Here is a 12,130-nt window from a genome sequence, read left to right as displayed (position 1 = left end):
AGAGAGAGAGAGAGAGAGAGAGAGAGAGAGAGAGAGAAATAGAGAGATAGAGATGGTGGCCTTCTTGAGTGTGGGGTGGGGAGGGAGGAAGACAGTTTGAAGATTAATATGTAACAAAAAAAAAAAAGTTTTTAAAATTACCTTACTCAGTATCCTTTGCCACTTTGGTTCAGCCACTCATTACTTTTAGACTTGACATCTTTTCTGATCTCCCCACTGCTAGTACCCTCTTAAACTACCTTGTATTTAACTACTTTATGGATATACAGTATGTGCATTCACTGATTTTATATTTATGCTGTAGATATAGTTATATGTACTTGTTGTCTCCCCCATTAGAATGTAAGCTTGTTGTGAGCAAGGATTGTTTCATTCTTTGTAACGGTATCCTCAGTGCCTAGCACACAGTAGAGTGGTACTTAATACTTAAGTATGACCCAATCTACCAACCATAAAACCACCTTATTATTTTTTATTTTTGTTAAGTCATTTTCAATCATGTCTGACTCTTCGTGACCCCATTTGGGTTTTCTTGGCAAAGATACTGGAGTGGTTTGCCATTTCCTTCTCCAGCTTTTTTTCTGGATGAGGAAACTAAAGCAAACAGAGTTAAGTGACTTGCCCTCACACAGCTAGTAAGTGTCTGAGGCTACATTTAAACTCAGGTCCTCCTGACTCCAGGCCTGGCATTCTATCCATTGTGCCACCTAGCTGCCCATAGTTTGTATTAGTACTATTTTAAAAACTGTTTTATTGATACCTTATTTTGTACATCATAGTGAAATAATTTTCTATATATTCTTCCTCGGCAACCCTACTCAACGAGTTTTCCCTTGAAAAAAAGTAAAACTTAGTTAATCAAAATCAACACAGTACATAAACACATCTGAATAATGAGCCATAAACCAGACTTTTTTTTTTATAAATACTTGTATAACTTTGTCATATGCATATTTTTTGTAAATCAAAGAAAATCACACATTAAGTATGCTAAGGGAACTAGTTATTTAAAGAACATCTCTAATGAATTATTTTGTAATGTGAAAAATCCTGTAATTTATTTGTTTTGTATATTTTGATTTTTTTGTAGCTGCTTTCTTAAAGTGGTACTTTCAGAAGTATTGAACATAGCAATGCTAGTTGCTTAGCTGATTAAAGAAAACAAATAGCTAAAAGGCAAGAAGCAGTAAGTTGATGAAGAAAAGAGTAATGGATTTTTAAAAAAAAAAATCAACTCTCAAGTCTTGTGTGTGTGGCTGGCTGAAAGAATATGGATTAGAAATTAAAGAATTTGGATTCTAGTCTAGTCTAGTCTAGGCTAGTTGTGTGACTTTGGGCAAATAAAACTTTTAGCTTCAGTTTTCTCACCTGTGAAGCTAAAGGTTTGGACTCAATCACTGATCTCACACTCAAATGGCAATTTTAAGTTCCTAGCACTGAAGCAATACTACTAATGCATCATTTTTTTTCCTGTTTATGACTCTGCTAATCCCATTCTGTCTAAACAAAGGGACAAAAGGTTAAATAGACCCTACCTGGTTGTAAGCAGCCCAGTGTTCTTGGGTTGAAGATCGTGGGATTATATAGAGTATCCCAAAAGTCTTAGAGCAGTTTTAAGCTTTAATATCTTGTATATGATCCTAAATCCACTCTAAGATTTAAATTTTTGCTTTTGTAACTGATCAAAATTTTATTAGCTAGTTAAGATGATTATCTCTGCTTATTTACCTTGACGTTTGATATGATGGTTGGTCCAACAAAGTTGCCATTTTCATAGCCTTTAACTTTAATTTTTCTTCCATCTAGAAGAATTGAGGCTCCCTCCTTTGTTCCACTCTCAACGAGATGACAAACTCGTTCTTTGGCCTGTGGGGAGATTAGAGGGCCCAAATCAGCTCCAGGCTGGTCTCCTGAAAAACAATGTATGAATCATTTAAGAGTTTTACTATGATGATAATACACAAAAGCAAAAGATTTAACTAGAACACAGGCCCAATGGAAAGAAAATGGGATAATCTTTAACAGGCATGGTCTAAGTCCCAGAGCCAAACATTCTCTAATCCACAGCCTTTGCCTTGGATGTTGACTTTAAAGATGATCACAAATAGTTACCAGCATTAACCCGAAGCTTTTTGGCACGCTCCACAAGTTCTGGCAGCCAACTCCTTGCTTCCCCTACAAAGATGGCAGTGGACAGGGCCATGCAGCGTTGCCCTGCAGCTCCAAAAGCTGCTCCTACCAATTGGTTCAGAGTGTTTTCCTTATTGGCATCTGGCATGATCACACCATGGTTCTTTGCTCCCTAAGAAAACAAGGAAAGTAAACCATGTTTTCGCCAAGGGTGTCAAATTGTTAAGTTAATGGAAACTTATACTTCCTAAAATGATAATCAAAAGGAACAATAAAGCCAAATTTAGATCTTAAATTAGGAAATGGAAACCAGAAAAGAATGGTAATTAAATTAGGGGGACGGGATCTCAGATCTCATACCTATTTCAAGTAAAAATGGAGGGAAAGACCTGGAAAAGTACTCTTGGCTGGTTTTGGTAGATCAAGAATATGATCTCATTTTTTATATCATTAAACTCTTGGCAACATCTTTGTGAAAACCCATAATAACGTCTATCTGTTTAGCACTCTAACTTGTATGAATCACTGTGCATGAAATAAACCAGTTAAGACAGCTATCATAAATATTATCCTCATGTTACAGATAAAGAAAAAGGCTGTGAGAGTCTTAAGTAACTTGCCATGGTCCCAGAGTTCAGCCTATCAAATGGGATGTGAACCTAGACCTCCTAATTCCAAGTTAACCCAGTTTTACTACCACATTACTTGGCCTCTCATGAAGGCAGTAGGAGAATTTCATTCCATTCCATTCCATTCCACAAGCATTAAGCATCGTACCTACTGAGCTAAATACTGCAAAACCACAACAATCCTTCCCTGGAGATGCTTATAATCTATTAGCAGTTACAATATGCAAACAGATAATTCAATATAAAATAATTTGAAGGAGAAGGTACTAGAGATGAAAGGTTTCATGTCGGAAGTAGCAGCTGAGATGAGCCTTGAAGGAAGACAAGTCCTCTAAAATCACAGTTGATTGAGGCATACATTCCATGCTGAAGGGATAGCTTACATAAAGGCAACCAGGTCAAAGAGGAAATGTTAAGTTTTAGGAAACACAAATAGGGTTGTTTGGCTCAAATGCAGAATACATAAAGTATGTGGAAAGGTAGGCTGGTGCCAGACTGCAGAGGGCTTTAAATCCATGCTGAGGAGTCTGTATTTTATTATTGAAGCAGTATGGTTAAACAGGGGAACAATTAGGTCCAACCTGGGTTTTAGTAACATTATTTTGTCAGCCATGTGGAGGATGGATTGGAGAGAAGACAATAAGTAACAGAGAGACCTACTGGGATACTCAGTAGTCTAGACAAAAGGTGATGAGGGCCTTAACTAGGCCACGTGAGTGGAAATATATTGTAGAAGGAGAATCAACAAGACCTGGTAACTGGATATGGAAGAGTGAGGGAGGGAAGGGTAAAGAATGACTTCTAGGTTTTGAACTTGAAATTAGGAAAGTTGCAGGAAGGGTATTTTGGACATTTTGAGTTTGAGATACCTATGGGATATATATAATGAGAAGTCTGGCAAGTAGGCAGTAATGTAGAGTTCAGAAAAGCAATTAGGGTTGGAAATACACATTTAGGAATCACCTGCATAGAGATAATTGAGCTAGTGGAATCTGAAGAGATTGCCGAAAGCAAGACTTTAGTAAGACGTAGAGGATTCTGGATAGAGGTTTGGGGGATATAACCATGGTTATGATGATGATCCAGCAAAGGATACAGTACAATAGTCTGGTAGAAGAACTTGAAATACATGGTGTCACCAAAACCTTAGGAGAAGAGATTATCAAAACAGAGGAGGTGGTCAACAGTATCAAAAGTGGAAGAGATGTCAAGAGTGATATATAAGAAATAGCCATCATACTTCATATTTCATATTCATTTTCAAGAGATCATTGGCTACCTTAGGGTAGTTTCAGTCAAGTAAGTGAGGTCAGCAGATATACAGCAAGGGACTAAGGAGTGAGGAAGTGAAGGTAGAAGTAATGATGCAGACAGGAGGCTGGCTGTGAAAGGGAAATCTACAGGAGGACAGCTTGAGGGGACTGTGGGGTCAAATTACATTTGTTTTTTTAAAGGATAGAGGTTTATAGGCAGCTGGAAAAAAGTGATAGACTGTAGATGAGAGAGGAAATGATAGAGGGGACAAGCTCCCAAAGACAGAAGGAGATAGGATAATCAGCATAAGTATTGGAAGTGTTGGTCTTAGAAAGGAGAAGAGCCACATCTCTTCATAAGAGACAAAAGCAAAGACATGTAATTTTGAAGTACAGAAGAAGGGAAGAGAAAGCTCATGATGGGTGACCTCTCATAGAGATTTTTTAAGTAGGAGGTGAGGTCTTCTGAGACAAAGGGGAGAAAGGGCAATGTAGGGATCTTAAGGGAAGAGAATGTTTGGAACAACCACTGTGGGGGCTGTTTTTTTAAAAAACCAGACCTGATTTCATTGCTATAGTAAACTCCTGGTGAGATAACGCTCTGAACCAATGCAGGATGGCACCTACTTTACAATTTATAATCTTAAGAAAGCAGATTGGAGGACTGAGATGTCAAGTGACTTGCCTACACAGGGAGTATGTGTCAAAGGAAGAACTGGAAGTTAGGTTTTATGGACTCTGAGGTTGTCTCTTTATCCAACATACGATGTTGCCTTCTTTAGAGGACAAAATTTTATAGGCCTGGTATCCAGATAGAAGTTCAGTTTTTTGTACTAACTTTCTAGCAGTTTTTTTTTTCAACATGAAATTTCTCTGCCACCATCCTAGTTTAGGCCCTAATTTCCTTTCACTTAAGAAAATGCAGTATCTTCCTAAAAAGTCTCCCTACCTCCAGTCTCTCTCTGATCTAAATCATTCTATAAATCAGGACATCCTGAAAAGTCTAAGCTTTAATAAGCTTAAAACTGCACTAAGATATTTGGGACATCCACATTTCTAATTATATACAGTTCTATGACACTCCAATGCTGAAAAACTTCCATAATTCTGGACATAAGAGATACCTGATAATTTTGTTGAACTGAACTGAGAATACTTAAGTTAAATTGGCCAAAATAAATAGGGTTTCCAAATGTGGCTATTCCCAAGACTACTGCAGTAGTCTTGGTATCTTATTATAAATAATCTCTGCAAAGTTGTTCAGAGGAAGTGGAGGTAGCCACTGAGACTTACATGGTCAGATTGAAAAGTCAGTTTATACAAGCTGTGCAATAAAATATAACACATTTATACCTCATTGCATGCATGCCACTTTCTCCAAAGGACATAATACTAAAGTAACCTGACTCCTGAGCCTGGGGCAAGAACAGTATTGGAAACTTGCCTCTTAAATAAACACTGGAAAAATGGCTAGGAATAAGGTTGGAAAGACAGGCCAGGAGGGGAAAGGCATGAAGAAGGTGGTGGAGGGGGAGGATTGAAACCAGAACACTCACTGTTGATGCCACCAAAAGTCTATATATAGATGAGGAGGCATGTACCCCCTACTCCTTACTAGCAAGTTTCAGGCTAGAGGGTGAAGTTTTCATTAAGAAACTATGGTATTAATGCAAGATGAGTGGCCTTTCTGTTGAAGTCTTGGTTCTTATTTTTAAAGCTGGTGGGATCTGGGGAGAAAGAGAAAAGGAAGTTCACCAGATTCGCTTGAACTCTCTTGCCATTTCTTGACCCTCTCTCGAAGATGTACTCTCCAGCCTGGTTGGAGCCCACAAAGCTGATTGCTTTTATATCCGGATGATCACAAATAAAATTCACAGCTTTAAGGAGAAAATAAGTTATTATAACAAAAGACCTAATAGATTCTGTCTTCTCAACCTAGCAAATTTCTTCTTTGCTGTCCACATCCCCATTGCCACAAGTTTGATCTTTTCCTACTTTAGCCTTTCCTTTCCAGATTCCCATTTCTAACGTGATTTTCATTCTTTTCTAATTTTTCAATTTCAAGACTCAATTTCTATTTTTCTTTTGTTTTGCTCTCACCCTGACTTTGAAATTTCTACCTTTAACTTGCTTCTTATACTCTTGCCTACCTCCAAACACCTGCCTTCTGTTAGTCTATTTTCTTGACATTTTTATCTTTCAGGGTATTTTACCTTATCTATTGCTCCCAGGCATTAGAGTTTTCGGATAACACTGTACGCAAACCAGTTGCACTTCATATTATATATAAGTACCTTAATTTTTCCTAAATCTATAACTTGTGAGCTATTATATACCTTTTTTCTTAAAACATTGTCAGTAATAAGTAAATATCTTTTTAATAGGTTCTTTGGCCCTTAACCAATATTTCTAGTTTCATTGTGTATAGTGTGAAAAATTGCTGGCCATCTATCAGTCTTTTCAGCCATACTAGCACACACATATATGGCAACATCATCCTCAAACACTGGAGATTATGCTAACACTTTTCCCTGTTATTCTTTTTTTTTTGGTGAGGCAACTGGGGTTAAGTGGCTTGCCCAGGGTCACACAGATAGTAAGTGTTATGTGTCTGAGGCTGGATTTGAACTCAGGTCGTCCTGATCCAGGGCCAGTGCTCTATCCACTGCCCCACGTAGCTGCCTCTCCCTGTTATTCTTTAGACCTTTATCTCAAACTTCGATCACCTCGATACCAGTTTTTCATTCCTCTGTTGGCAGTCAGACCAAGATCCCTTTGTTAGAGGTCTTTACCTTCGTCCCGCCCATGGATGACATTCAATGTCCCATCTGGGGCACCGGAGTCTTGCAGCAACTTGGTGAGAAACATAGCTGCTCCAGGTACTCGCTCAGATGGTTTCAACAAGTAAGTGTTTCCACATACCATGGCCATAGGGAACATCCAGAGAGGAATCATGGCAGGAAAATTGAATGGAGCAATGCCTGCACATACACCCAACGGTAGACGGTAGGAGTAAATGTCCATGTCTTTGGTAATGGAAGGCATTGTCTCTCCCAGCATGAGGGATGTCACGCTACAGGCATGTTCAACTACCTCTGCAACAAAGAGGGATAAATCAGACCATTTTCAATTTCAAAGCCACCACTTCTCCAGCATGGGCCTTTGCTAAACTCCTCTTCCTGGTATGTTCAGCATGGCCAAAGAAGACTGACTCCTATCAGTGGTGAAGAGCTGCATCTCAGTCTATGTGGAAAGGGATCATACAAAATGATAACCTCTAAAGGGGAGAGAGACTGATTTGGAATACCAGTGTTAAGAAAATAATGAACTTTTGGAAATAAATGAATTTCATATATCAATGAGAGGTAATACCTCTCAATATTCATGAATGGCCAGGAAAATTTTCAAGCATTAACTGCATATTCTATAATGAAGAAACTTATCATTCTCAGTATCCTCTTCCTCCCTCCATCCCTCCCAGAAGCTCCTGAAATTCTTATGAGGGACTGTCAGCTTACGAAGGCCTCGGAACACATCTCCCTCAGCATCAGCCAGGGTCTTCCCTTGCTCCAAAGTGATTAGCTTAGCAATTTCTTTCTAAAAAGAAAACAAAATTAAACCAAAGCAAGAGAAGAAACCCTTTCTCACCTCTCTTCTACTGAATATTCCCCACATAGCCAAGGAAGATGAGTAATTAGGCAAATACTACTGGGGAAAAATTTTATAGCAAAAATAGCTAACAAATATAGCAAACTTCAGGTTTGTGTCTGTGCTATAGATTTCCGAATAGGCACCAAGAGAAAGAGTCATTACGGAATTTAAGGATGTTACATAGGTGACAGTATCCAGGATAAATGGGGGTCCTCTATGCCTTATTCCCAGGGAAAATATATTATTTAGATTTTCTCACCAAGTTTTCCTTGATAAGCTGCTGATACCGTAGCAGGACCTGCTGGCGGCTTAGTACAGATGTCTGTGACCACGGGTGAAAAGCACGTTTGCAGGACTCCACAGCTGCATTCATTTCAGCCTCTGTAGCTTTGGGAACTCGGCCAATCAACTCATTGGTAGCCTGATGAGATAGAGTAGCATGTCATACTTTACTTTTGTGCCACTTTTTATCCCCTAACGCAGTCTCATGATGCAGTAGCCAGCCCATTAGTTAATAATGTATACTCAATCCTGTATTTCCCCATCATATTCTCAGAATATTTTTAGTTGGTCAATGTGACTTCCAAAGCAACTTTTCTTACTGGGTTGTGAATGTCGATCCACTTGTCACTTTTAGATTCAACAAATTTCCCATCTATGAAAAGTTTGACTCTTGGCTGAAAAAGAACAACAATTTGTTATTATTGGGATTCTCCAATTTAAAGGAAATCTTGTAAATACTCCTGGTCAGAGAATCAAGCCCCAGTCTCTGGTGGGACAGGCAGTAATACTCATCATAAGATAAGAAAAGTATAAATTCAAAAGGTTCTTTGGAATCCACTGATGAATTGACAGAAATGGTAGGTGGTTTGAAATTACATATTATACTCAGGCTCTAATAAGTCTCTGTACGTTAATCAAATACTATTGGGAGTATAAAGCTTAAAATTTTTTTGAGTAATATTTTAGTTTTTCCCCAATTACATGTAAAGACAATTTTTTTTGGGGGGGGGGGGCTAGGCAATGGGGTTAAGTGACTTGCCCAGGGTCACACAGCTAGTTAAGTGTCAAGTGTCTAAGGCCATATTTGAATTCAGGTCCTCCTGACTTCAGGGCTGGTGCTCTATCCACTGCACCACCTAGCTGCCCTTAAAGACAATTTTTAACATTCATTTTTCAAAAATTTGAGTTCTACATTCTCTCCCTTCTTTCCTCCCTCCTCCCTGAGAGGGTAAGCAATTTGATAGAGGTCATACATGTGCAATTATGCAAAATATATTTCCATATTAGTCATGTTGTGAAAGAAAACAGACCTCCCCCCAAAAAAAACCCACTCACACAAAAATGTGAAAAATAGTATGCTTCGATTTGCATTCAGACTCCATCAGTTCTTTCTCAGGAGTTAAATAGCATTTTTCATCATGAATCCCTTGGAATTATCTTGGATCATGGTATTGCTGAGAATAGCTAAGTCATTCAGTTGATCATCGTACAATATTGCTGTTACTATGTACAATGTTCTCCTTGCTTACTTCATTCTGTATCAGTTTGTGTAAGTGTTAACAGATTTTTCTGAAATCATCCTGCTTGTCATTTCTTATAGCATAATAGTATATCTTACAATCATATACCACAACTTGTTCAGCCATTCCCCAATTGATGGACATCCCCTCAATTTTTAATTCTTTGCTACCACAATCAGAGTTGCTATAAATATTTTTGTACAAGTGATACCACAGGAAAATGATATCCCTTTTCCTAAAGATCAGAAGGATCAACTACCATAAACTGGCCTTTATGCCAGTGTGAACTTACCACTGATGAAGAGGAAAAAAAGGATGCTGGACACCAGGTAGGGTTTATCTTGGAAGAAACCTATGAGACCAAAAAAAAAAAAAAAGGAGGAAAGAAAGAAAGAGATTCTATCATTTTTTGGAGTAGAAATTCAATGAAAAATGTAGGGGGAGAGAACAGAACAACTATATCCACAATGCCAAATACTCCATAAAGTATCAAGTGTAACAGAGGAACTAGCGCTCTTACTGCAAAGTGATATTTGCAGTAAGATATTTGCATTTATCGGTGTTAAGTATCACCGAGACTTAGTAGGATAGTATTCAAGACTAGATATGGGAACAGAAGGGTATACCTTATTCAAAGAGAACAGATTAACTAAAAGGCAATCATGACAACATTATATAATAAGAATATACATTAGTGTTAGGAAATCCATAAGTGAGACAAGGAAAAATGGTGAAGAACATTGGGGTGAAGATCAGTGGAGTTTAAAAGAACATTGTAATGGGAACATATTTGGTAGAAGGATATAGATGATAAACTTGGGAAAGAGATCGTAAATGTGGCATGAAGGTATAGTAATAACAGAAGACTCATTTATCAAATGAGACTATGTAAAGATATTGACAGATCTTTTAGAGTCATATAGATATTAACTATGTTATCATCGTCATCTAGACATATCCTAAAGCAGACAGCTAAAAGAAGAGCAGGTGGTAAATTTAAAAAAAAATTCATTGATGCTTTTAAACATATTTTCACTTCCCAATAACTCTTGCCTAGTACAACTGTACCTTGCAAAAAGAAGTTAAGCCAAACCAACATGTTGATCACAACAATGTAGACCTCATTCTCTACCTGTAGTGCACCAATTTTCTACCAAGAAGGAGCTATGTTTCATGGTCGACCAGCCATCTTGGGGTCAAGAACTGGTCCCTTCATTGGTCTAAATTCTCATATTTAGTGTGATTTTCCTTTACATCACTGAGGTCATTGTGCTTACAGTTCTCCTTGTTTGCTTTGTTCTCCATCAGTTTTTCTGAATCTAATTGTTTGGAATATGATTTGCCTTAAAGATACCTTTATTGTTCAAAAATGGAAGGAGGTGAAAGGAAATGCTACTTTGAATCCAATCTTGACCAATAAGGAGGATTTGGTGCCAAATTAGAAATGATGAGAATCTTGGAAAAATGCAACCACTTCATCTTGGAATTTGCCATTGATAAAGAAAGAAAAGATGGGCAGAGTATGACAGGGTTATCTTGGAAGAAACCTATGAGACAAAAAAAGGAAAAAAAATGTACCATTTGACTAAAATTTTTCATTGTGTTGGTTGGTTTTGCTTAATTGTCTTTCTTTGTTCCAAGGAAGGGATTATTTAGCTGGAAGGGTTTATGTTTGGAAATGACAAAAAGCATGAAAAAAAAATCCTTCAACTGTGAACTGGGGTAGGGATATGTTTAAAGGCATGGCAGAACTTCGTTTTGGACATATCTTTAAGCTAGAAATGCTTGGATTTGGAATGTTAAATTAAAATGTTTCTGGCACACTTGTGCCTAAAACAGACTACAGCATTATTTACCCCCCCCCCCCCAAATGAGATTAGGGAGGAACTGTCTTTGGCGAAAAGCTTCTGAAATCTAGAAGAGTCAAAGTTCCTTCAAGTCGTCTTCTCTCTTTCCCACCAAGAACTCCAGAGTTCAGAGGGCAAGCTGGCTGGAGAAAGGCAGGGCGATGAAGGGGGCTCTCTCCCTTAGCTGCAGGCGCAGCTTCCACAGCAGCTGTTTTTGGTTTCAGGGACCCCTCTGGCAGTCTTATACAGCCTGCGGACTCATTAGAATGTTTTTTTTAAACGCATACAATAAAACACGCAGGATTACAAAAGAAATCAATACTTAAATGTAGTTAACAACAGTATTTTTTCAGAGCCGCGTGCAGGTGGACCCCAGGTTAAGCCTACGTGGTGTAAGCGAGTAACGGGCAGGGCAGTGGGCGGAGAGTGGGCAGAACGGAGATAAGAGCGTCAGCAGAGGACCAAGCACCCGGCCTGGGGAGAAAAGTTCAAGGCCAGGATTTTTAAAAAATCAGGTTTTGTACGCCAGAGGTGAACTGGCCGCTGGCAGGACCAGCCCGGGGTCGCTCAGCTCGGGAAGGGGCTGACACAGCCGGGACAAAGGCCTGGGAGGCGGCGAGGGCTGGGGGTCAGGGGGGGCGGGACTGGATCCCGGGGTCTCCTCGGCCCGGGCAGGGGGGAGGAGTCGGCTCAAAGTTCCCCGCTTTTTCTCACCCGAAGCATCCGGGCTCGTAAGCCCGTCGCCGCCGCCGCCGTCAACACCGCCATCTCTGCCTGTCTCAGTCACGGGATGGCTCTCCAGCCCCACCGCCGGCTGACCCCGCCTCCCTAGCCTTTCCATTGGCGAGGAGGGGGAGGAGGAGGTCCTTGGTTCCGGCCAATCACTCGGCGCGGCCTCCTTCCCCGCCCCCGCTCCCCCCTCCGCCAAAGATCATCTGGGAAAGTATCCGATATGCTCCAAATGGAGATTTGGTTCCGCGCCGCCGCCGCCGCCGCCACCCCCAGAACCTCCCCTCCCTCGATTGGCCGAGGCTGGAAAGACGCCCCCTTGTTTTCGTATCTTCAGCCAGAAGAGCACGGAAAGAAGACGCCCCCTC

The 12,130-nt window shown here is 39.7% G+C and overlaps 1 protein-coding gene across 1 annotated transcript in view; it reads right to left on the bottom strand.

Annotated features, from left to right (window-relative positions):
- The window catches only part of ALDH6A1 (aldehyde dehydrogenase 6 family member A1), a 19,681-nt gene extending 7,840 nt beyond the window's left edge, over positions 1-11,841 (bottom strand). The window contains exons 1-9 of the mRNA XM_027844859.1: positions 11,748-11,841; positions 9,479-9,538; positions 8,266-8,340; positions 7,923-8,084; positions 7,531-7,609; positions 6,805-7,107; positions 5,768-5,889; positions 2,113-2,302; positions 1,729-1,910 (exon numbers count right to left, since the gene is read on the bottom strand). Of these exons, the coding sequence (XP_027700660.1) occupies positions 1,729-1,910; positions 2,113-2,302; positions 5,768-5,889; positions 6,805-7,107; positions 7,531-7,609; positions 7,923-8,084; positions 8,266-8,340; positions 9,479-9,538; positions 11,748-11,801 (1,227 nt within the window). The 5' untranslated portion in view covers positions 11,802-11,841. The remainder of the gene's footprint in view (positions 1-1,728; positions 1,911-2,112; positions 2,303-5,767; positions 5,890-6,804; positions 7,108-7,530; positions 7,610-7,922; positions 8,085-8,265; positions 8,341-9,478; positions 9,539-11,747) is intronic.
- Positions 11,842-12,130: the final 289 nt, after the last annotated feature.

Source organism: Vombatus ursinus, unplaced genomic scaffold, assembly GCF_900497805.2.
Source record: "Vombatus ursinus unplaced genomic scaffold, bare-nosed wombat genome assembly UNPS02014945.1, whole genome shotgun sequence".
Taxonomy (NCBI): domain Eukaryota; kingdom Metazoa; phylum Chordata; class Mammalia; order Diprotodontia; family Vombatidae; genus Vombatus; species Vombatus ursinus.
The sequence above is the reverse complement of the archived record's forward strand: the minus strand, read 5'-3'. Positions and strand labels throughout refer to the sequence as shown.